Source organism: Mustela erminea, chromosome 21 (assembly GCF_009829155.1).
Source record: "Mustela erminea isolate mMusErm1 chromosome 21, mMusErm1.Pri, whole genome shotgun sequence".
NCBI lineage: Eukaryota > Metazoa > Chordata > Mammalia > Carnivora > Mustelidae > Mustela > Mustela erminea.
This window is the reverse complement of record NC_045634.1, coordinates 4,791,658-4,816,752: the sequence shown is the minus strand read 5'-3', so window position 1 is coordinate 4,816,752 and position 25,095 is coordinate 4,791,658. Positions and strand designations below refer to the sequence as shown.

The following is a 25,095-nucleotide window of genomic DNA, read 5'->3' as shown; positions in this document are numbered from 1 at the left end:
TTTCTTTGGCAACATCTTGTGGGTTTCATTTTACAATTCTTTTCTGGTTAATTTTATTTGTAAGTATTTTTTCTTTTGATACATTGATAAATCAAATATTTTACTTAATTTCCTTTTGAGACTTTCCATTGCTGATGTATAAAAATACAAATGATTTTCATGTGTTAATTTTTTATCCTGAAACTTTGCTGAATTTATTAGTTGTGTGTGTGTATGTGTATATGTGTAAAATCCTTAGGGTTTTCTATCTATATGAAATTATGGGAACTGTGAAGAGAGATAATTTTACTTTTTCTGTTCCAATTTATGTGTTTGTTATTTCTTTTATTTGCTCTTGCTCTAGACTAGGACTTCTACTACATTAAATAAGTAACAAAATCTTACATCCTTGTGTTGCTCCTTGTTGGAGGAAAGGGTTTCAATTTTTCACCATTGAGTGTTGTGTTAATTGTGTTTTTCATAGATGGTCTTTATTATATTGAATATTATATTTCCTTCTACTTCTAGTTGAAGTGTTTTTTATCATTAAAATGTATTGAATTTTTAATTTTTTTTTTTTTTTGCATCAATTGGCATGATCATGTGTTTCCCGCCCCCCAGCCCACTTATCCTGCTATTTTGGTGTATAACATTGACTTTTTTTGGTATATTGAATCATCCTTGTATTACAGGAAAATATCTCACTTGGTAAATGAAGTATAATGCTTTTGTTTTTTATTTTCTAAAAAAAATTTAAAAGATTTTATTTATTATATAGAGAGAGCACAAACAGGGGGAGTTGGCAGAGGGTGAGGGAGAAGCAGGCTCTCTGACATCGGGCTCGGTCCCAGGACACTAGTATCATGACCTGAGTCAAAGACAGATGCTTAACTGACTGAGCCACCCAGGCACCCTGAAGTATAAGGCTTTTAATATGCTTTAAAATCCAGTTTACTAGCATTTTGTTGAGGTTTTTAAGTCACTCTCCATAAAGGGCATTAATCTTTGGGTTTTTAAAAAACATTTTTATTTAAATTTCAGTTAACACACAGTATAATATATTAGTTTCAGGTGCACAATATAGTGACTCAACATTTCCATGCAATAACCAGTGGTCATCACAAATGTGCTCCCTAATCCCCATCACCTATTTAACCTGTCCACCTCCCCACATCCCCTCTGGTAGCCATCAGTTTGTTTTCTATAGTTAAGAGTCTGCTTCTTTGCTTTCCTCTCTTCCCCCACGCCCACCATGTTCACTTGTTTTGTTTCTTAAATTCCATAGATTTTTTGAAGTTTTTATGTCTATATTTGTGAGAGATACTGTTTTAATTTTTTTTCTTTTTTGAAATGGCTTGAGTTGTTTTAATAAGTCATAGTGAATGATGCAATTCATTATTCATATTTTGGGAAAGAATCTGTAATGTATCAGTTGTCTGAAAATTTTGCAGTATTTACCAATGAAGTCATCTGCACTCAGCCTTTTCATTGCAGGAAATTTCCTGATTAATAATTCAAATTCATCAGCTTTGTTGATTTTCTCAAAGAACAAAATTTTGGTTTCATTGATTTTCTGTCATTTGTTTTTTATGTTATTGTTTTCTGCTATAATTTCTATTATTTCTTTCCTTCTGTTTAGAATTCTTTGTTTAGTATCTTAAGATGGAATTCTAGGTTATAAATTTGAAATATTCTTTCCTATTTTCAACATCTACCGATATCAATTTCTAAATGCTGCTTTCAATGTTTCTCATAAATTTTTGTATGTCATGTTTTTATTCCTATTCATTTTGAAATATTTTCTAATTTCCCATGAGATTTGTTTCTTTGGTGTTATGGTTATTTAGGAGTGTGTTTTTAAATAAATTGTCATGTTTGTACATTCCCTAATGCACTTTTATTATTGATTTTTAACTGAATTCCATGATATTCAGAGAACATAATTCATATGATTTCAGTCCTTTTCAATTTCTTTAACTGCCTTGGCCTCACATATGCATGGAGAAGAATATGTATCTTGCTATTGTTGGATAGAATGTTTTACAGATTATGTTAGGTCTAGTTCATTTTTAGTGTTCTAATTTTTTATTTCCTTACTGATCTATTTGTTCTGTCCATTACTGAAAGTTGACAGAAATCTGGCTTTATTTTTGTTTATTCCTTCTGCCAGTTTTTATTTTGTAGATTTTGGAGCTTTTTTCTTAGGGGAAATGTTTAAACTGCAATATTTTCTTCACAGATTGATTCTCTTATCATTGTAAAAATTTTTTGGTTGTCTTTAGTAATTTTTTTGTTGTTGTTGTTTAGTGCATTTTTGTGATGTTGGTATAGGCACTCCAGCTTTCTTTGTGTTATTGCTCTGGGTTTTATATTTCTTAGTGATTGTGGATCACTATGTCAGGGGTGACATCTGTGCCTCAGCCTCTTCTACCAAATTCTAAGAGGGTTTTTTTCTCCTTTGCCCAGTGTGTACGAGTTGCTCAGTTAGTTTTTAGTGTTTTTGAGATGAAAATTTTCCATGTGGAGCTGAAGATCTGGTGTGCCCATGGAAGAGGTTGAGTTCAGAATCTTCCTACGTTGCCATCTTGAATTAGAAACCTTATCTCTATTAGCATTTTAAAGATGTTCCTCTGTTGTCATATGGTTTCCAAATTTTCTAAAGAAAATCTGTCAAATTGTGTCTCTTTTTTCTGAACCATCAGGATTTTCCCTGTGGGTTTGTTTTTTTTTTAACCAATCTTCATACTATGTTTGGATGTGTGTGCTTAATTCTTCTTAATGTTTTGTGAGTTTCTTGGAACTCTGGTGTAAATACTATATTATTATATAGATTTTCTTAAAATTTTAATTTGTATGTAATTATCTTTCCATGAAATTAATTCAATATATTTATTTTTGATACTTGTCTTGCATATTTATATCTTTGTAATTAATTTTCATATATATGTATCATTGTTCTCTTTCTCCACTATTTTAATGTAGGTAGATATCTTTATCTTATTTTTTTCTTGAATGATGAAGACACATTTCTAGTTAACTTTTCTCATTTTTTTCAATTTTTGCCTTTTTGAATGCCTGCTTTCATTCTAAAATGCTTTTTGCATGGATACTATTATTATCCATCTTTTTCTTCTGTTAAGTGTATGAAATGAGAGTGTAATCACTTTAATTATATCAGAAACTGATATGTATTATGCTTTGGTTAGAGTTTAAATAAAGTTCAGTCTGTCTAGTTCACTGTTGTTTCTATGGCATAACTCTTCAGGGTTTTCAACTGAGAGTTGTTACATTTCCTGAGACTCTTTCCCTTAGCAGATACATAACCACAACTCAGAAATGGCAGAAAAATCCACACTGCTTTATTGAAGTCATCTCCTTTTATTTTATTTTGTTATTTTTTTAACATTTTTATTTAAAATCAATTAATTAACATATAGTGTATTAGCAGTTTCAGAGGTAGAGTTTATTGATTCATCAGTTGCATGTAACGCCCAGTTCTCATTTTATCAAGTGCCCTCCTTAGTCCCCATCACCCACTTACCCCATTCCCCCATTCCCCCATTGATCTCCCCTCCAGGAAGCCTCAGTTTGTTTCCTATAGTTAAGAATCTCTTATGGCTTAATCTCCTGTTCTTCACATGTTTAGAAGCAGGAAAAAACTTTGACGGGATAATAAACTATAAGTTGAGACTCCTTGGATCTTCAATTTTATTACTATAGCTATAAAGCTCTTTCAACTTTGGCCTATTTTTATGTCTACCATCAATGGCCTGGTTCATTAGCTAAACATATAATTATGACTTCTCACCCATAACTAGGTTTGCAAATGACCTCCGGGATAAAATGAAGCGCTTATTTTCAGTTCAATAGAGACTGTAGGAGTTTCAGCTGAGATCCTGATGTATCCATTGTGATCCTCTTAGGTGTGCTGTTTTTCTTCAGCACCACAATGCAGTGGTTAAATCAGAGATTTTTGGGATAATCTTTCAACTACAATAGAACTAATGGCAGTTATAAGAAATAAACTGCTCTTTAAGTAGGTTAGTTCTTCTGAGAATTGAACAAATCATGTACATGGATTGGATAGTGAATATAAAAATTATGACTCCCCAAGATTTTTTGGTCTGCGGAAAATATGATGAAAAAATAAGATATTAATTTCATAGTTTGACTTGAAAAGACATTTATGCAAAATAGGTTCTTGATCAATAAATCAATTTTTAGTTTCTTATACATTTATAGATATCTAGACTTACTAAAAATGAGCAAAATAAACTGCACACCATGGTTAAATTTAAGATATCTTTTTGGATAGTAGACAAGAGTGCTTTCAATTTTTATGAGACTGATGAGTTACCTACTGTACTAACGAGGAAACTTGCTTTCAATTTTTAAATATTTAATTGAAATGATTTTGTGTAATCTTAAATCTAATTTTGTTTTCAACATATTAAGGTCATATTTTCTATAATAAATTATGAACAATTTCAGAATTTCAAATATACTAATAAATTATTTAAATTAATATAAGCTTAATATGGCTACCCACACTTTTTTTTTTCAGAGTCAGAATTTGCTCCTGAAGAGTGTTATACTCATCTTAATTCTAAGGCTGATATATCTGGGAACTGTGGTTCAACTCCTTCAGGATACATACAGTGTAAAACTCAGTAAGCTTTAAGAAATTTAACTGAGAAATTCTATTTATTGCTTTAAATTAGAAAATAGCGCAAGATAATTAAGCTTATGAGTAGTCAGAATATTACTTGATCAAAAAGTGAGACCATAAATTATAAATGTCTTTAATATAGAATATTTATACTGCTCTTTCTCATATATTCACTTATCCCTTATACCTTCCCACTTAGTGTTTAATTTATATTGGTGCATTGAAAACATTGGTTAAGTGGACTTAACCAATTAAAACTTAAAATTCTTATTTTGCATACTGTCACTTTAATTTTACAAAAGATGAGCATTCTTACAGTGATTAAATGAAAATGCATGAATTTTTACTATCCAGTAAGTAAAGCACTATGTTTAAAACATGTGCTCTATAGCCATACATCTTTGTTTCAAATACTAATCCCACTGCTTACCTTCTTGTGTGATAATGTGCATCATTTTTCTGATATGTAAAATATGAATATTAATTCCACTAACACCATTGGGCTAATGCCAGTATGGAATTTAGATACTCTATTGAAAATATTTAGAGTGGGACTGACACACAGTATGCACTGTAGGAGAGTTAATTATTAAATCTTATAATTAATATATATATATTAGATCTAGAATGTTACTGTTATTATAATATTTTATTTTGATATGATTTCAAAATTAGTTTGATAGTAAAAGTTCTGTAAAACACTTCCAGTTTGCATGAATAGTACAGATTCCCCATATATTTTTATCCAGGTTTACCAATTGTTTACATTTTCTCCATTTGTTTTATTTATCCTTCTGTTTTTTCCAACTTTCCTCTCATGTCATCAAAATGATTTTCCTAAACCATCTGAAAGAATATTGAAAACTAGGGGCGCCTGAGTGGCTCAGTGGGTTAAGCCTCTGCCTTCAGCTCAGGTCATGATCTCAGGTTACTGGGATCGAGTCCCGCATGGGGCTCTCTGCACAACAGAGAGCGTGCTTCCCCCTCTCTCTCTGCCTGCCTCTCTGCCTACTTGTGATTTCTCTCTGTGTGTGTCAAATAAGTAAATAAAATCTTTAAAAAAAAATATTGAAAACTATCCTCCTTTACCTCTAAATAAATCATGTGTCTTTCCTGAGAATAAAGATATTTTCTTTCATAACTATATTGTAGCTATAAAACATGGTTCGTATTAAAACTTCTTTAATTGTCTCAGTGAAATATTTAGACTTATTTTGCCTTTTTCAGGAACTAATCCAGTCATATATTTGCATTTAGTCATAATGTATTTTTAAGCTTTAATCTAGAATTTTTTTTTGTTTTAATTTTTTTCTTTTCCATGGTTCTTTTTTTTTTTTTAATGCTATGGAGTAATTGTTTTAAAGATTTCCCTCAATTTGGTTTTGATGGATATTTTTCATAATTAAACTCAAATTAAGCATTTTGGCATTCTTACTACTGAAGTGATTATGTCTTGGTGCAATTTTTAAAGGGTACATGACATTTTTTCTCAATCTTAGATATTTTAGGTTAAATTATATTGAGACCATGGACATCCTCTGTTCCCTTTCAAACTTAGACTCACTAGGTTTAAAATCCATTGCTGATTTCTAACTCCATTATTGACTCTGCCTTTAAATTAGAAATGTACTGTAGGAAGTATTCCCTTCACTATATTTATTTATTTGTTTGTTTATGTATTTATTTATGTCAGTTCAGACTCAGCAATTGTTATTTTATTCAATAGCATAGAATACATTACTGTTATTACTTATGTCAGTTCTTTTTCAAATGTATCGATTTGGCTAGTGAGAGTCTCTTATTTGGCCACAGTGTTCTCATTTTCAAAAGTGTATATGATTCTTCAAGAACTTCCACATTTTTCTAGCACAAAGTGTTCTAAGCTCCTGTTTTACCCCTATTCTGGATTCAGCTATTTATCCAAGTAGCTCATATACCTTTGAGTAGAGAAGAATATTTAAAAAATAAATATTTGGACACCAGTGTGCTTATTTACTCTGTCTTTCATTACCTCTAAGCCTTCTTAGTCAACAGAGCTAGAACATACATGTAATATATGCACATACATGTATCACACAATTACTTATATGTTCATGTATCTCTGTATTTAAAACATGAACTCAAAGAAATAATTTTATTTTTGATTAAACACCACAAAGTACTTATAATCTTATATATGAATAGGGAAGACTGGAGAGAAGTTAAAATTGTAACTGATAATGAGTAACAGTCACTCATATTAGTTAGCTAAGAGGGATGTTTGGTAGTTTTGTTGTTTGGGCAACATTTATAGCTTGTCTCTCCATATTCAAGACAGAACTTATGGAAAAGATTTGCCTTTTTCTTGATCCTTTATGGTCACAGAGTGACGTGGCTTAAAGTTAATATTCCCAAAATTGCTTATATTCAACAGTTACTCATGATGATCTAGCTATAAGTGCAAGTCAGTCTCTAACAGCTCTCATGTCTTGCTGTTAATACTTACACCTGAATGTCAAAAGCTGTTTTCTCTTTTCCATTTTCCTTTTTTGCCCCAAAGCAGAAAAGTTCAGGCCATAGGAAATTGCTCTAAGATATCTCTATTTTCATCATTGCTAAGATTTTGCTGATTAGGATGTTATTTTTAAAACATGTTGTATATATTTTTTTGGTCTTTGTCTCCCTTCCCACTTTTGGTGCAGGACAATTTGTTGAATCCTCTGATATATCAGTGGGTGTGTGGCATTTGAGACCTCCAAAACTATTCATAAGCCAAATAAAAATTTTATGGTGTAACATCTACTATAAATAGATGTTCACATTATCCACCAGACATAATTTTCAGGATATCCATTTCATTAAAATACTGCATATACCTTAAAAAACATAAATAGTGATAACTCTACAAGATATAATTCATCCACTTTTGTTAATCTAACTTAAGCTCTTAAAATCTTAATTTTTTAAGTTTTTATTTAAATTCTAGTAAACATACAGTATATTAGTTTTTGGTATACAGTTTAGTGATTCAACCATATATACAACACCTGATGCTCATCACAAGAGCACTCCTTAATCCCCATCACCTATTGAACCCATCTCCCTCCACCCACCTCTCCTCTGGTAACCATCACTTTGTTCTATAATTAAGCGTCTGTTTCTTGGTTTCTCTCTCTCTCTCTCTCTCTCTCTCTCTCCTTTCCCCTATACTCATATGCTTTGCTTCTTAATTTGCATATACACGTTAAATCATATGGTCTTTGTCTTTTGCTGATTGACTTCTTTCACCTAGCCCAATACTCTAGCTTGATTCACATCATTGCAAATGACAAGATTTCATTCTTTCTTATGGCTTAGTAATATTTTCCATTATATACAGATATCACTTATTCTTTACCCATTCATTAGTCAGTGGATCTTGTACCATTTCCATGGTTTGGCTACTGTAGGTAATGCTGTTGACAACATAGGAGTGCAAGCATGCCTTCAAATCAGTATTTTTGTATCCTTAGGGTAAATACGAAATAGTGCAGTTGCTGGATCATAACTTAACTTTTTGAGGAACTTCTACACTGTTTTCCAGAGGCTTGTACCAGTCTGCATTCCCACCAATAGTGCAAGAGTTTCCCCTTTCTACATATCCTCACCATAATTCATCATTTCTTGTGTAATTGACTTTAGCCATTCTGACAGATATGAGGTGACATCTCACTGTATTTCCTTGATGATCAGTGATGTGGAGCATCTTTTCACACGTTTGTTAGCCATCTATATGTCCTCTTTGGAAAAATGTTTATTCAAGTCTTCTGTCCATTTCTTAACTGGTTTATTTGTTTTTTGAGTGTTGAGTTATATCAGTACTTTATATATTTTGGATACTAACCCTTTATAGATATATGCAAATATTTTTTCCCATTCTGCAGGTTGCCTTTTAGTTTTGTTGATGGTTTCCTTCACTAGGCAGAAGCCTCCATAGTTTGTTTTTTGTTTTTGTTTTTGTTTTGTTTTGTTTTGATTTTGTTCCCCTTGCTCAGGAGACATATGTAGTTAGAAGTTGCTATAGTCAGTGTCAAAGAGGTTACCACCTATTTTCTTCTCAGAATTTTTATATTCCTGTCTCACATTTAGGTTTTTCAACCACTTTGTATTTTTGTGCATCATGTAAGAAAATGGTCCACTTTCATTTATCTGCATGTTGCTGTCCAGTTTCCCCAACACCATTCCTTAACAAAACTGTCTTTTTCCCATTGGATATTCCTTCCTGCTTTGTTGACGATTAATTGACCATGTAGTTGTGGGTTCATTTCTGGGTTTCTATTCTGTTTTATTGATTTATGTATGAATTTTTGTGCCAGCTTCATAATATAATTTGAAGTCCAGGATTGTGATGCATCCTGATTTTCTCTTTCAAGTTTGCTTAGGCTATTTGGGGTCTTTTGTGATTCCATACAGATTTTAGGATTGTTTGTTCTAGTTCTGTGAAAAATGCTGATGGTATTTTGATAGAGATTGCATTGAATGTGTAGATTGCTTTGGGTAATATGGACATTTTAACAATATTTGTTCTTCCAATCCATGAGCATGGAATAACTTTCTTTGTGTCATCTTTAATTTCTTTCATCAGTGTTTATACTATAGTTTTAGAGTACAGACATTTTACCTCTTTGTTTAGGATTATTCCTAGGTTTATTATTATTAGGTTTATTCCTGTTATTGTTTTTGGTGCAATTTATATGGGATTGATTCCTTAATTTCTTAATTTCTTTTTCTGCTGCTTCATTATTTTTGTATAGAAATGTGGGGGTGCCTGGGTGGCTCAGTGGATTAAGCCACTGCCTTCAGCTCAGGTCATGATCTCAGGGTCCTGGGATCGAGTCCCACGTCGGGCTCTCTGCTCAGCAGGGAGCTTGCTTCCCTCTCTCTCTCTGCCTGTCTCTCTATCTACTTGTGATCTCTCTCTGTAGAATAAATAAATAAAATCTAAAAAAAAAAAAAAGAAATGTGACAGATTTCTGTACCTTGATTTTGTATCATGTGATTTTACTGAATTTGTGTATTGGAACTATCAGTTTTTTGGAGTCTCAGGTCTTTTCTATACATTATCATATCATCCGCAAATAGTTAAAGTTTTATTTCTTCCTTGCTGATTTAGATGCCTTTTCTTTGTTTCTCTCTCTTGCTCGCTCTTTCATTTCTTTTCTTCTTCTCCTTCTTCTATGCTCTGATTACTGTGGCTAGGCTTCCAGTACTACATCAAATAACCGTGTTGAGAGTGGACATGCCTGTTTTGTTCCTGACTGTAGAGAAGAAAAGGTCTTAGTTTTTCCCCATTGAGGATTTTAACTGTGGGTTTTTCATAAATGACCTTGATTATATTGAGGTATGTTCCCTCTATCCCTATTTTGTTGTGGGTTTTTATCATGAATGGATGTTGTAGTTTGTTGAATTTTTTTTTTCTGCATCTATTGAAATGGGCATATGGTTCTTTTCCTTTCTTTTATTAATGTGGTGTTTTACATTGATTTTTCACTTTCTGTTAATATTTGTGCAGCATCATGCTTTCTTTGTTCATTTCTTAGAATTTATCACTAGAATCATGTGGCTTTGGGCTTTACTTTGTAATTGGGGAGCACATTTACATTTTAGGCAAATTTAAAGTTCCCACTGGTGTTACTTCTCATCAGTACTTCTCAGGTCCCTCTGGCATATGAAATGCAGCCTCCCTGTCAGCTAGGGATGTGATATGAGGAGAGTTTATCACCACCCTTTATGGAACTATTGTTTCCAGGATCATGCCTTTAATTTCTGTCTGATCTGTCATTAACCCTAATTGGGACCTCAATCTTGGGCGCATAGTGCTACTGGTTTTACATTCTTTTCTGACCTTATTGGCTACTTTTATTCAAAGTGTTGATAGGTGTGTTTTTTTTTGTTCTCTTCACCAAATCTAGAACCACTCCTCTGACATTTAATTTAAAGGTTTTCATGGCCACCCATGCCCTGGTAAATAGCAGCATCAACTGGGAGAGGACATAGGAGCAGACTCAGCAAAAAAGATCATACCTCCCACTATTCTTGATTTTATGGCAGCTTTTCATAAATGATTTCCACTTTTTTTTTTGTTTTGATCAGATTTTATAGCCTTGAAGTGGTTGTTTTGACAAATTTGACCAGTTTTATATTTGTTTTTGGGGTAGATGATTTAAATATATCTTCTCCCTTTCTCTTATAGCCTTCTCATTTACATTTATCAGCACAATGTTTTTGGTTTTGTGTCTAACTTATCACAAAATCTAGTACTGAGCTATGATAAATACTGTCGTCTAACTAGGACTAAAAAGAGACTTCCTCAATCTGATAAAATTATATACATTTTGTACTTCTGCAAAATTTCCACTTAGATTAAGTTTCTTTCAGTGTGAAGAACTTGGTTTATATTTTCTTTAGTTCAGGACTGCTGGTGATAAATTTTCTTAATTATTGTCTGAAAATGCCATGTTTCATTTTGAAGGATATTTTCTCTGCATATAGAGTGGGAAGACATTTTGTTTCCTTTATGAATCTCCCATTCAGTAATCTTTTGGTCATTATTTTTCTTGGAAAGTCTATCTTAAATTTTATTATTGCTCTTTTGCTTTTAATACTTTTTTATATTCTCATTACAATATCACTTTTTCTGTGATATCTTTCATGGTTTTATTTTAGTATTTATTATATAATGCTTTTTGAATGTGAATCTCACATTCTTGTCTATTTGGAACCCATAATTCTGAGAGTAGGTGCTATGTTTGAACAGGGAAAAGAAAATTCAATGAGGCTGATAATTAGATTAACTTTATCAATTTTAAAAAATGGAGTAAGTTTGGAATTGCTTATCCTTAAAAATTGAGAAAAAAAAAAAAGAGTGATGGAATCATTACCAAAAAAGTGATCAGGTGAACTGTGAAGTAGTTAAAAATTATTAAAATATTGTTATTTTTAACAATGCAGTCAAGGTATTTATACTTTTTCTGTTATTTTATAATTAATTGCATGCATCTTTTTGCACACCTTAAATGCTTTACTTAAATATTTTTGCTTTATAAATGATATTATAATATCTTTTTGTTAAAGTCTAATGCTTTCAATTATTCATAAATTTTAGGGATTTGCTGTGTGGAAAATTAATATGTCTACATAAAAATGAAGAAATAGTAAAAATTCCAAATGCCACTACTATTTATGCCAATATAAATGGATTCCTCTGTGTTGCTTTGGATTTTCCAGATGGTGTTAGTAATGGTGAAATGATGTGGGTAAAAGAAGGAACTATTTGTGGTGTTAATAAGGTATGTGGCCTTTGTTCCCAAATGAATTCCTAATATTTACTTTATTTTATTCCTAACATTTTAAAGTCTATTTTCAAATATATGTTTAAAATTTTTCTCATAATTTAATTGCACATTTGATTTCAAAAATAAAGAAAGAAACTTTAAAAATAAGAAAAAAAATTAAATCTTCATTCACACAGATTATTTTTCTATAAATATTTTATTGGCTATTTCATATATTTTTCATGGAAATTATGTATATTTGTTGAATATATTGCCTGTGAAATCCTTTTTCTATAGATTGTCTCTATAAATTTCTGTTCTATATTCTATGTTACTCTTGGGTTCTGTCTTCTTTTATAGAGCTCCCCCTTAGTATTTCTTGTAGTGCCAGAGTGGTGGTCACAAACTCTTTTAAACTTAGCCAGTCTTGGAAGATCTTTATGTCTATATCCATTTTGAATGTCAACCTTGCTGGATAAAGTATTCTTGGCTGCATATTCTTCTTATTTAGTGTCCTGAATATGTCTTGCCAGCCCTTTCTGGCTTGCCAGGTACTATGGGCAGTTCTGACATTATTCTGATGGACCTTCCTCTGTATGTAAGGAATCTCTTCCCCCTGGCTGCCCTTAGGACTTCTTGTCTAAAATTATTCATGAATTTCACAATCAAGTGTCTGGAGGTCTTTCTAGAGTCATTGATCTTGGGGGGTTCCTTTTGCCTCTAGGACACAAACACTTGTTTCATTCCCCAGACTGGGGAAAGTTTCATCCAGAATTTGTTCAACTGTATCTTCTAGTCTTCTTTCTTTCTCCACCCGCTCAGGGATCCCAATAATTTTGACACTGGAATGTTTCATGGCATCATTTATTTCCCTAATTCTGTTCTTGTGGCTTCTAAGCTGTTTGTTCCAGGCCTCCTCCTGATCCTTCTTATCTATCCATTGGTCTTCTAGATCACTAATTCTATCTTCTTCCTTGGTTACCCTAGCTGTTAGAGTATTTAGATTAGATTGGATCTCATTGATAGCATTTTTAACTTCTTACAGGTCAGCCCTCACTTCTGCCGTTAGAGATTCTATGTTGTCATTAATGATTTTTCCCAATCTAGCCATTGCCTGGATAACTGTTACCTTGAATTCCCTTTCTGACATATTGTTTATGTCCATATCCAGTAGTTCTGTGGCAGAGGGCACAGTCTCTGAATTTTTCCTCTGTTGGATATTCCTTCTCCTAGTCATTTTGGTGAGAGGTGGTTGAGGGGATGTATAGCTGAATATATCAAACACAATCCAGGCAAGGTGCACCCTGGAAATTTTCAGAGCAATTAGAAGTCACCATCAGAAAGAAAGAAAAATGAAAAAAGAGAAACAGAAAAAGAAAAGAGAGAAAACCCAGTCAAAATGAGCTCCCAAAGTAAGATTTATATTGGATTTATTATGGAATATGTTGTATTAAACCTCTAGTTGTAATTGCAAGTAGGCTAAAAAAAAGAGAATAAGAATTGTGAGAACGAATTTTAAAAAAAGTTGTATTTATGAAATATACAATACTGGGAGCTTAATATGTTGTTTTTCAATGATATTGATGTTTTATAGTTTTATGGGGACCCTGTGGAGGCTGTCCTCTCATTCTTTTGGCTTGTCTTCTGTGGGAGGGGCCTGCTGCGTTGTTCTCCTGACAGTCTTGCTTGGGTTGAGTCCTCCTGCAGGTTATCAAGGGACTGGGCTCTGTGGAAACTGATTTTTCAGGCTTTTGTTCTGTGGGTTTTTTTGTTTTTTGGTGGCTTTTTGTGGCTTTTCAGAGGGTCAGAGCAAAGAAAGAATTTGCACCCAGATCTCCACCTCGAAGAGAAGCCTCAGACTATTCCTCACTTGGTGATCCAGAACACACAGACTCCCCCTCTGCAAACTCCTCTGAACAACGCAACCTCCCACAGGTGGTGCATACACCCAGCCACCGTCCAGTGGGTCTGGGGAGCCTGCTTCTGGTGGCTGCCTTTGCAGGGACTGCTGTCTGGAATCCAGGCCATGCCAGGTACTCCCAGTCCAGGGATCATACATGTCATAGAAGGCTGTCACAGTGGGATCCCAACCAGAGATCATTCAGGGTTCTCTCTGGCACAGGCTGGGAGTTTTCAGACCCTGCGGCTGTGATCCTAGAGACCGCAGTCTGGTGCCCACACCATGCTGTCTAAGGTGGGGGCAGGAGTCCATCCAGCCTGAGCAGTGGTGTAAGCAGCGGGAAACCCCTGGCTCAGGGACCACGGACTTGAGGTTCTGCATGGGTGTTTCTCTCTGGCATGGGTGATCACTGGCAGAGACCGTCCTGGGAACATGGTCTTAGGCCCCTGCCTGTGACCACCTGATTCCACCAGTTGCCCCTTAAGATCTTTTGTTCTTTTTGAGTGCTTTTAGCCAGACACTGGCTAATTAATAAAAGTTAATTCTGGTCCCCAATCACAGGGCACTTTTGTATTGGTGTATTACTTTCCAATGGGTCACTTCTGGTGGCTCCCTCCCCCTTCTGTATATCCTCCAATATCAGTCCGAGTGTTCCCACTCCAATTTACCTCTCCACTGATGTCTTGTCCCCATAGAGATCCAGAAGTGTATAATCTTACATCAGGCTGAATTCATGGGTGTTCAGAGAGTTCTGGTAGATATTCAGCTCACTTTAGGGGACCAGTTGAAATAGGGTCTCCTACTTCTCCACCATCTTGCCCCTCCTCCCCAAATTGCTTTTTTTATTATAATAAATGAATTTCAATTTTTTTCAAAACATTTCTATCTAGATTAATTTGACTTATCTTGCATTTTATTTACATTTAATCACATTATAGTGTGTATTAAATAAATATTCTGCTTTCCCACCACCCTTTCAACCATGGAGAATAATTCAATTTGTTTAGACTGTATATTCCCCATATATTAACAAACTGTATATTGTCTTTTAGGATGCCCTTGTTTGCTATAAATACCAGTATATACTGTTCTCACAATATGAATTTAGTGACTGTATTTCCTATCTTAGTTTTTAAAACACCAAATATAAAATACATACTACTTTTTGTGGTAAAACATGCATAGCGTAAAATTTACCCCCTTAATCATTTTCAAGTGTGCAATTCAGGAGCACAAGTCCATTCACATTGTTGTGCAATCACCATTACTATCCATCTCCAGAAAATTTTTATCATTATAAACTGAAACTCTGTAAACGTTAAACTATAACTCTCCAATGAGCCTTCCCCACAGCCCTGATAATCACTATTCTACTTTCTGTCTTTATAAATTTGCATATTCTAGGTACCTAATCCAAGTAGAATCATACACTATTTATCCTTTTGAGTCTGATTTATTTTACCTGACATAATGTTTTCAAAATCATACATTTTGTTGCTTTATCAAAATTTCATTCCTTTTTAAGTCTGAATAATATTCCATTGCATGTTTAGAGCATATGTTGCTTATCCTTTTATATGTAAATGGATATTTGGTTTGTTTCATTTTTGACTGTTGTAAAAAAGGTTTCTACCTCTTTTGGTGTACAAATCTCTGTTCAGATTTTGATTGTTTTGTTTATATTGTTTTGTTTTGATTATAGACCTAAAGGAATTTCTGGATCGTATGACAATTCTGTTTAATTTTTGAGGAACTCCCAAACCATTTTCCACTACTTTACATTTCTGCCACCAATGCACAAGGGTTGCAATGACTTTACATTCTCACCAACATTTTGTTCTTTTCATTTTTTTATAATAGCCATTTTAATAAGTATGAAGTAGTACTTCATTATTATTTTTATTCTTTAATGGTTAGTGATGTTGAGCATCTCTATATATATTGGATATTTGCATATCTTCTTAGAGAAATGTTTATTCCCAATCTTTCCTCATTTAAAAAAATTGAATTTTGAGAGTTTTAGTAGTTCTTTTTATATTCTAAATATTAATCTTAATCAGATATATGATTTGAAAATATTTTCTCCCAATCCATGGGATTCTTTTAACAATTGATAGTGTCCTTTGATATACAAAAGTTTTAAATTTAGATGAAATCCAATTTATCTATTTTTTTTTCTTTTTGCCTGTGCTTTTTGTGCCATATTCAAGATATCATTGCTAAACCCAATATCATGAAACTTTTCCCCAGTATTTTTTGAGGAGTTTTATAGTTTTACTACTGATGTTTGGGCCTAGAATACATTTATAGTTAGTTTTATTTATGGTGTAGGGTAAAGGTCCTTGTTCATTTATGTTTTATGTGGATATAAAGTTTTTCCAGCATCACTTATTAAATAGACTATTTTTTGCCCCATTGAATTTCTGTGGCAGCCTTACTGAAAGTCATTTGACTTTAAAGACTTTATGTCTGGACTCTTCATTCCTTTCTATTGGTTAATATGGCTGTCTTTGTCAGTACTACATTTTATTGATTACACAACTTTTCATTAAATTTGAATGATCTTTTTAGCTATTTGTGGTCCTTTGATGCTATAATAATTTTTAGAATGAGTTTTCCTATTTCTGAAACACAGATAAACAAAAACCCAAGGGATTTTATAAGGATTGCTTTGAATCTGCATTTCACTTTAAGTAAGTATTATTGACACCCTAACCATACACGGCTTCCAATTATTGAATATGGAATACATTTCCACTTGTATCTTTAATAATTTTCATCAGAGTTTTGTAGTTTTCAGTGTATGTCTTTTATATCCTTGATTAAGTTTATTCCTAAGTATTTTATTCTTGTTGATATTATAAATGGAACTGATAATTTCATTTCCTTTTCAGAAAGTTTACCCTTTGTGTGTAGAAATGCATCCAATTTTTATGTCTTGATTTTGTATCCTGTAACTTTGCTGAATTTCTTTATTAGTTCTAATATTGTGTGTCTCTCTGTGTGTAGTATTTATGTTTTTCTACAAATATGATAATGTTATTTGGAAAAAGATGATTATGCTCTTTTCTTCCCAACTGGGATACTTTTATTTCTTTTTATTGTTCTAGATAGAATTTCCAATCCCAAGTTGAACAGAAGTCATGAAAACAGTCATCTTTGCTTTGTTCCAGATCTTAAAGAAAAAATTTTAACTCATTATTGAGTGTTATGTTAGCTCTCTCTCTCTCTCTGTCTGTCTCTCACTGTGTATGTGTGTGTGTGTTTTATTCACCAATTTCATCCATCCACCTCTGGTAACCATCAGTCTGTTCTCTATAGTTGAGTCTATTTTTTCAGTTTGCCTCTTTTTTTGTTGTTGTTTCTTAAATTCTACTTATGGTGAAACCATATGGTATTGTCTTTCTCTGACTGACTTATATACTCAGCATTATACTCTCTAATCCATGTTTTTGCAAATGACATGATTTTGTTCTTTTTATGACTAATATTCTAGTATATAAATATACCACATATTCATTATCCATTCATCCATTGATGGACATTTGGGCTCTTTCTAATATTTGGCTATTGTAAATAATGCTGCAATAAACATAGGGGACATACATCTTTTCGAATTAGTGCTTTTGTATTCTTTGAGTAAATATCCAGTAGTGAAATAGCTGGATAATATGGTAGTTCTAGTTTTAATTTTTTGAGGAAACTCCATACTATTTTCCATGGTGGCTCTGTTAGTTTGCATTCCCGCCACCAGTGCACAAGCATTCCTTTTTCTTCATATCCTCATAGATAGTTGTTTCTTGAGTTTTTAAAAAAGATTTTATTTATTATTTGACAGAGAGAGAGAGAGAGATCACAAGTTGGCAGGGAGGCAAGTAGAGAGAGAGGGGGAATCAGTCTCCCTGCTGAGCAGAAAGCCTGATGTGGGGCTCAAGCCCACGACCCTGAGATCATGACCTGAGCCAAAGGCAGAGGCTTAACCCACTGAGTCACTCAGGCGCCCCTGTTTCTTGCGTTTTTGATTTTAGCCATTCTGACACATCTGAGGTGATATCTTATTGTGGTTTTGATTTGCATTTCTCTGATGATGGGTGATGTTGAAAATCTTTTAGTGTGTCTCTTGACCACCTGGATGTCTTCTTTGAATAAATGTTCATGTCTTCTGCAAATTCTCTAATAGGATTATTTGTTTTTGTGGTATTGAATTATATAAGTTCTTTATATATTTCTGTACTAATCTTTTATGGATGCCATTTTTTTTTCTTTTTGCATGCAGCTGTTCAGTTCTAACAGCAGTTGTTGAATATACTTTTTTTCCCATTGCATATTCCTTGCATGCTCCACAAATAAGTGAAACCATATGATAATTGACTCTCTCTGCTTGACTTATTTCACTCAGCATAATCTCTTCCAGTCCCGTCCATGTTGCTACAAAAGTTGGGTATTCATCCTTTCTGATGGAGGCATAATACTCTATCCCCAGGGGTACAGGTCTGTGAATCACCAGGTTTACACACTTCACAGCACTCACCAAAGCACATACCCTCCCCAATGTCCATAATCCCACCCCCTTCTCCCAAACCCCCTCCCCCCAGCAACCCTCAGTTTGTTTTGTGAGATTAAAAGTCACTTATGGTTTGTCTCCCTCCCAATCCCATCTTGTTTCATTTATTCTTCTCCTACCCACTTAAGCCCCCATGTTGCATCACCACTTCCTCATATCAGGGAGATCATATGATAGTTGTCTTTCTCTGCTTGACTTATTTCGCTAAGCATGATACGCTCTAGTTCCATCCATGTTGTCGCAAATGGCAAGATTTCATTTCTTTTGATGGCTGCGTAGTATTCCATTGTGTATATATACCACATCTTCTTGATCCATTCATCTGTTGATGGACATCTAGGTTCTTTCCATAGTTTGGCTATTGTGGACATTGCTGCTATAAACATTCGGGCGCATGTGCCCCTTTGGATCACTACGTTTGTATCCTTAGGGTAAATACCCAATAGTGCAATTGCTGGGTCATAGGGCAGTTCTATTTTCAACATTTTGAGGAACCTCCATGCTGTTTTCCAGAGTGGCTGCACCAGCTTGCATTCCCACCAACAGTGTAGGAGGGTTCCCCTTTCTCCGCATCCTCGCCAGCATCTGTCATTTCCTGACTTGTTGATTTTAGCCATTCTGACTGGTGTGAGGTGATATCTCATTGTGGTTTTGATTTGTATTTCCCTGATGCCGAGTGATATGGAGCACTTTTTCATGTGTTTGTTGGCCATCTGGATGTCTTCTTTGCAGAAATGTCTGTTCATGTCTTCTGCACATTTCTTGATTGGATTATTTGTTCTTTGGGTGTTGAGTTTGCTAAGTTCTTTATAGATTCTGGACACTAGTCCTTTATCTGATAGGTCGTTGGCAAATATCTTCTCCCATTCTGTCAGTTGTCTTTTGATTTTGTTAACTGTTTCCTTTGCTGTGCAAAAGCTTTTGATCTTGATGAAATCCCAATAGTTCATTTTTGCCCTTGCTTCCCTTGCCTTTGGCGTTGTTCCTAGGAAGATGTTGCTGCGGCAGAGGTCGAAGAGGTTGCTGCCTGTGTTCTCCTCAAGGATTTTGATAGATTCCTTTTGCACATTGAGGTCCTTCATCCATTTTGAGTCTATTTTTGTGTGTGGTGTAAGGAAATGGTCCAATTTCATTTTTCTGCATGTGGCTGTCCAATTTTCCCAGCACCATTTATTGAAGAGGCTGTCTTTTTGCCATTGGACATTCTTTCCTGCTTTGTCGAAGATTAGTTGACCATAGAGTTGAGGGTCTATTTCTGGGCTCTCTATTCTGTTCCATTGATCTATGTGTCTGTTCTTGTGCCAGTACCATGCTGTCTTGATGATGACAGCTTTGTAATAGAGCTTGAAGTCCGGAATTGTGATGCCACCAACGTTGGCTTTCTTTTTCAATATCCCTTTGGCTATTCGAGGTCTTTTCTGGTTCCATATAAATTTTAGCATTATTTGTTCCATTTCTTTGAAAAAGATGGATGGTACTTTGATAGGAATTGCATTAAATGTGTAGATTGCTTTAGGTAGCATAGACATTTTCACAATATTTATTCTTCCAATCCAGGAGCATGGAACATTTTTCCATTTCTTTGTGTCTTCCTCAATTTCTTTCATGAGTACTTTATAGTTTTCTGAGTATAGATTCTGTGTCTCTTTGGTTAGGTTTATTCCTAGGTATCTTATGGTTTTGGGTGCAATTGTAAATGGGATTGACTCCTTAATTTCTCTTTCTTCTGTCTTGCTGTTGGTATAGAGAAATGCAACTGATTTCTGTGCATTGATTTTATATCCTGACACTTTACTGAATTCCTGTACAAGTTCTAGCAGTTTTGGAGTGGAGTCTTTTGGGTTTTCCACATATAGTATCATATCATCTGCGAAGAGTGATAATTTGACTTCTTCTTTGCCAATTTGGATGCCTTTAATTTCTTTTGTTGTCTGATTGCTGAGGCTAGGACCTCTAGTACTATGTTGAATAGCAGTGGTGATAATGGACATCCCTGCCGTGTCCTGACCTTAGCGGAAAAGCTTTCAGTTTTTCTCCATTGAGAATGATATTTGCGGTGGGTTTTTCATAGATGGCTTTGATGATATTGAGGTATGTGCCCTCTATCCCTACACTTTGAAGAGTTTTGATCAGGAAGGGATGCTGTACTTTGTCAAATGCTTTTCAGCATCTATTGAGAGTATCATATGGTTCTTGTTCTTTCTTTTATTGATGTGTGTATCACATGGACTGATTGGCGGATGTTGAACCAACCTTGCAGCCCTGGAATAAATCCCACTTGGTCGTGGTGAATAATCTTTTTAATGTACTGTTGAATCCTATTGGCTAGTATTTTGTTGAGTATTTTCGCATCTGTGTTCATCAAGGATATTGGTCTACAGCTCTCTTTTTGGTGGGATCCTTGTCTGGTTTTGGGATCAAGGTGATGCTGGCCTCATAAAATGAGTTTGGAAGTTTTCCTTCCATTTCTATTTTTTGGAACAGTTTCAGGAGAATAGGAATTAGTTCTTCTTTAAATGTTTGGTAGAATTCCCCCGGGAAGCCGTCTGGCCCTGGGCTTTTGTTTGTTTGGAGATTTTAATGACTGTTTCAATCTCCTTACTGGTTATGGGTCTGTTCAGGCTTTCTATTTCTTCCTGGTTCAGTTGTGGTAGTTTATATGTTTCTAGGAATGCATCCATTTCTTCCAGATTGTCAAATTTATTGGCGTAGAGTTGCTCATAGTATGTTCTTATAATAGTTTGTATTTCTTTGGTGTTAGTTGTGATCTCTCCTCTTTCATTCATGATTTTATTTATTTGGGTCCTTTCTCTTTTCTTTTTGATAAGTCGGGCCAGGGGTTTATCAATTTTATTAATTCTTTCAAAGAACCAGCTCCTAGTTTCGTTGATTTGTTCTATTGTTTTTTTGGTTTCTATTTCATTGATTTCTGCTCTGACCTTTATGATTTCTCTCCTCCTGCTGGGCTTAGGGTTTCTTTCTTGTTCTTTCTCCAGCTCCTTTAGGTGTAGGGTTAGGTTGTGTACCTGAGACCTTTCTTGTTTCTTGAGAAAGGCTTGTACCGCTATATATTTCCTCTCAGGACTGCCTTTGTTGTGTCCCACAGATTTTGAACCGTTGTATTTTCATTATCATTTGTTTCCATGATTTTTTTCAATTCTTCTTTAATTTCCCGGTTGACCCATTCATTCTTTAGAAGGATGCTGTTTAGTCTCCATGTATTTGGGTTCTTTCCAAACTTCCTTTTGTGGTTGAGTTCTAGCTTTAGAGCATTGTGGTCTGAAAATATGCAGGGAATGATCCCAATCTTTTGATACCGGTTGAGTCCTGATTTAGGACCGAGGATATGATCTATTCTGGACAATGTTCCATGTGCACTAGAGAAGAATGTGTATTCTGTTGCTTTGGGATGAAATATTCTGAATATATCTGTGATGTCCATCTGGTCCAGTGTGTCGTTTAAGGCCTTTATTTCCTTGCTGATCTTTTGCTTGGATGATCTGTCCATTTCAGTGAGGGGAGTGTTAAAGTCCCCTACTATTATTGTATTATTCTTGATGTGTTTCTTTGATTTTGTTATTAATTGGTTTATATAGTTGGCTGCTCCCACGTTGGGGGCATAGATATTTAAAATTGTTAAATCTTCTTGTTGGACAGACCCTTTGAGTATGATATAGTGTCCTTCCTCATCTCTTATTATAGTCTTTGGCTTAAAATCTAATTGGTCTGATATAAGGATTGCCACTCCTGCTTTCTTCTGATGTCCATTAGCATGGTAAATTCTTTTCCACCCCCTCACTTTAAATCTGGAGGTGTCTTCGGGCTTAAAATGAGTTTCTTGGAGGCAGCATATAGATGGGTTTTGTTTTTTTATCCATTCTGATACCCTGTGTCTTTTTTTTTTATGTTATTTATTTATTTATTTTTTTTAATTTCCAGCATAACAGTATTCATTATTTTTGCACTAGGTGCAGGGTAGTGGGTACCCTGTGTCTTTTGACAGGGGCATTTAGCCCATTAACATTCAGGGTAACTATTGAGAGATATGAATTTAGTGCCTGTGTCTTTTGACAGGGGCATTTAGCCCATTAACATTCAGGGTAACTATGAGAGATATGAATTTAGTGCCATTGTATTGCCTGTAAGGTGACTGTTACTGTATATGGTCTCTGTTCCTTTCTGATCTACCACTTGTAGGCTCTCTCTTTGCTTAGAGGACCCCTTTCAATATTTCCTGTAGAGCTGGTTGGTGTTCGCAAATTCTTTCAGTTTTTGTTTGTCCTGGAAGCTTTTAATCTCTCCTATTTTCAATGATAGCCTGGCTGGATATAGTATTCTTGGCTGCATGGTTTTCTCATTTAGTGCTCTGAAAATATCATGCCAGCTCTTTCTGGCCTGCCAGGTCTCTGTGGATAAGTCAGCTGCCAATCTAATATTTTTACCATTGTATGTTACAGACTTCTTTTCCCGGGCTGCTTTCAGGATTTTCTCTTTGTCACTGAGACTTGTAAATTTTACTATTAGGTGACGGGGTGTGGGCCTATTCTTATTGATTTTGAGGGGCGTTCTCTGAACCTCCTGAATTTTGATGCTCGTTCCCTTTGCCATATTGGGGAAATTCCCAATAATTCTCTCCAGTATACCTTCTGCTCCCCTCTCTCTTTCTTCTTCTTCTGGAATCCCAATTATTCTAATGTTGTTTTGTCTTATGGTGTCACTTATCTCTCGAATTCTCCCTCGTGGTCCAGTAGCTTTTTGTCCCTCTTTTGCTCAGCTTCTTTATTCTCTGTCATTTGGTCTTCTATATCACTAATTCTTTCTTCTGCCTCATTTATCCTAGCGGTGAGAGCCTCCATTTTGATTGCACCTCATTAATAGCTTTTTGATTTCAACTTGGTTAGATTTTAGTTCTTTTATTTCTCCAGAAAGGGCTTTTATATCTCTCGAGAGGTTTTCTCTAATATCTTCCATGCCTTTTTCGAGCCCGGCTAGAACCTTGAGAATTGTCATTCTGAACTCTAGATCTGACATATTACCAATGTCTGTATTGATTAGGTCCCTAGCCTTCGGTACTGCCTCTTGTTCTTTTTTTGTGTTGAATTTTTCCGTCTTGTCATTTTGTCCAGATAAGAGTATATGAAGGGGCAAGTAAAATACTAAAAGGGTGGCAACAACCCCAGGAAAAAATGCTTTAACCAAATTAGAAGAGATCCAAAATCGTGAGGGGGGAGAAAGGGGATAAAAAGAGGTTCAAAAAGGAAGAAAGAAAAAAAAAGAAAAAAGAAAAAAAAAGAAAAGAAAAGAATTAAAAAAAAAAAAAGGAAAACACCTAAGAAAAATGTAAAAAAGAAAAAATATATATATTAGATAAACTAGTAAAAAATCGTTAAAAAAGAAAAAGGTAACAGTTAAAAAAAAAAAAATTTTACCCGAAGGCGAGGAAAAAAAAAAAAACCAAAAAATGAAAAAAAAAATTAAATTAACTGCAAGACTAAAAAAAAATCACAGGGAAAAAGCCATGAGTTCCGTGCTTGGCTTTCTCCTCCTCTGGAATTCTGCTGCTCTCCTTGGTATTGAAACCGCACTCCTTGGTAGGTGAACTTGGTCTCGGCTGGATTTCTTGTTGATCTTCTGGGGGAGGGGCCTGTTGTAGTGATTCTCAAGTGTCTTTGCCCCAGGCGGAATTACACCGCCCTTACCCGGGGCCGGGGTGAGTAATCCGCTCGGGTTTGCTTTCAGGAGCTTTTGTTCCCTGAGCGCTTTCTGTAGAGTTCCGGAGGACGGGAATACAAATGGCGGCCTCCTGGTCTCTGGCCCGGAGGAGCCGAGAGCCCAGGGCCGCACTCCTCAGTGCGCCGTCAGAGAACAGCGCCCAGTTACTCCCGTCTGCCTGACCTCCGGCCGCGCTCCGAGCTCACCGAGCCTGCGACCAGTTCAAGGTAACACCAAGCTGTGAGCTTACTGTCGGCTCTGTCTCTGTAGCCGGCTTTCCCGTTCCAATACCCACAAGGTCTGCGACACTCAGACACCCCTGATCCTTCTGTGACCCTGCGGGACCTGAGGCCACGCTGAACCCACGTGGGCTTCGCCCCGGTTTAGCCTCTGGAGCGATGTCCCTCAGCGGAACAGACTTTTAAAAGTCCTGATTTTGTGCGCCGTTGCTCCGCCGCTTGCCGGGAGCCGGCCCCTCCCCCCGGGGTCTATCTTCCCGTCGCTTTGGATTCACTTCTCCGCCGGTCCTACCTTCAGAAAGTGGTTGTTTTTCTGTTTCCAGAATTGCTGTTCTTCTTCTCTTCGATCTGCCGATGGATTTTCAGGTGTTTGCAATCTTTAGATAAGCTATCTAGCTGATCTCCGGCTAGCTGAAGCAGTCTCAGCCTGCTACTTCTCCGCCATCTTGACCTATATTTCTGTACTAATCTTTTATGGATGCCATTTTTTTTTCTTTTTGCATGCAGCTGTTCAGTTCTAACAGCAGTTGTTGAATATACTTTTTTTCCCATTGCATATTCTTGCATCCTTTGTTGAAGATTAATTGACCATATAATCATGGGTTTATTTCTGGGCTCTCTGTTCCATTGATCTCTGTGTCTATTTTTGTGCCAGTACCATTCTCTTTTGATCACTACAGCTTTGTGATATATTTTGAAATCTGGGATTGTGAGAGCTCCAGTTTTATTCTTGTTTTACT

At 35.2% G+C, this 25,095-nt stretch overlaps 1 protein-coding gene across 7 annotated transcripts in view; it reads left to right on the top strand.

Annotated features, from left to right (window-relative positions):
* ADAM2 (ADAM metallopeptidase domain 2) overlaps positions 1-25,095 on the top strand; it is a 168,617-nt gene that overhangs the window by 119,026 nt on the left and 24,496 nt on the right. For all 7 annotated transcript variants that reach the window (XR_004282318.1, XR_004282317.1, XM_032329306.1 and 4 more), the window contains 2 exons: positions 4,544-4,649; positions 11,772-11,955. Coding sequence is in view for 5 of the 7 variants with exons in the window: in XM_032329306.1 (XP_032185197.1) it covers positions 4,544-4,649; positions 11,772-11,955 (290 nt within the window). In the remaining 2 variants the exon portion in view is untranslated. The remainder of the gene's footprint in view (positions 1-4,543; positions 4,650-11,771; positions 11,956-25,095) is intronic.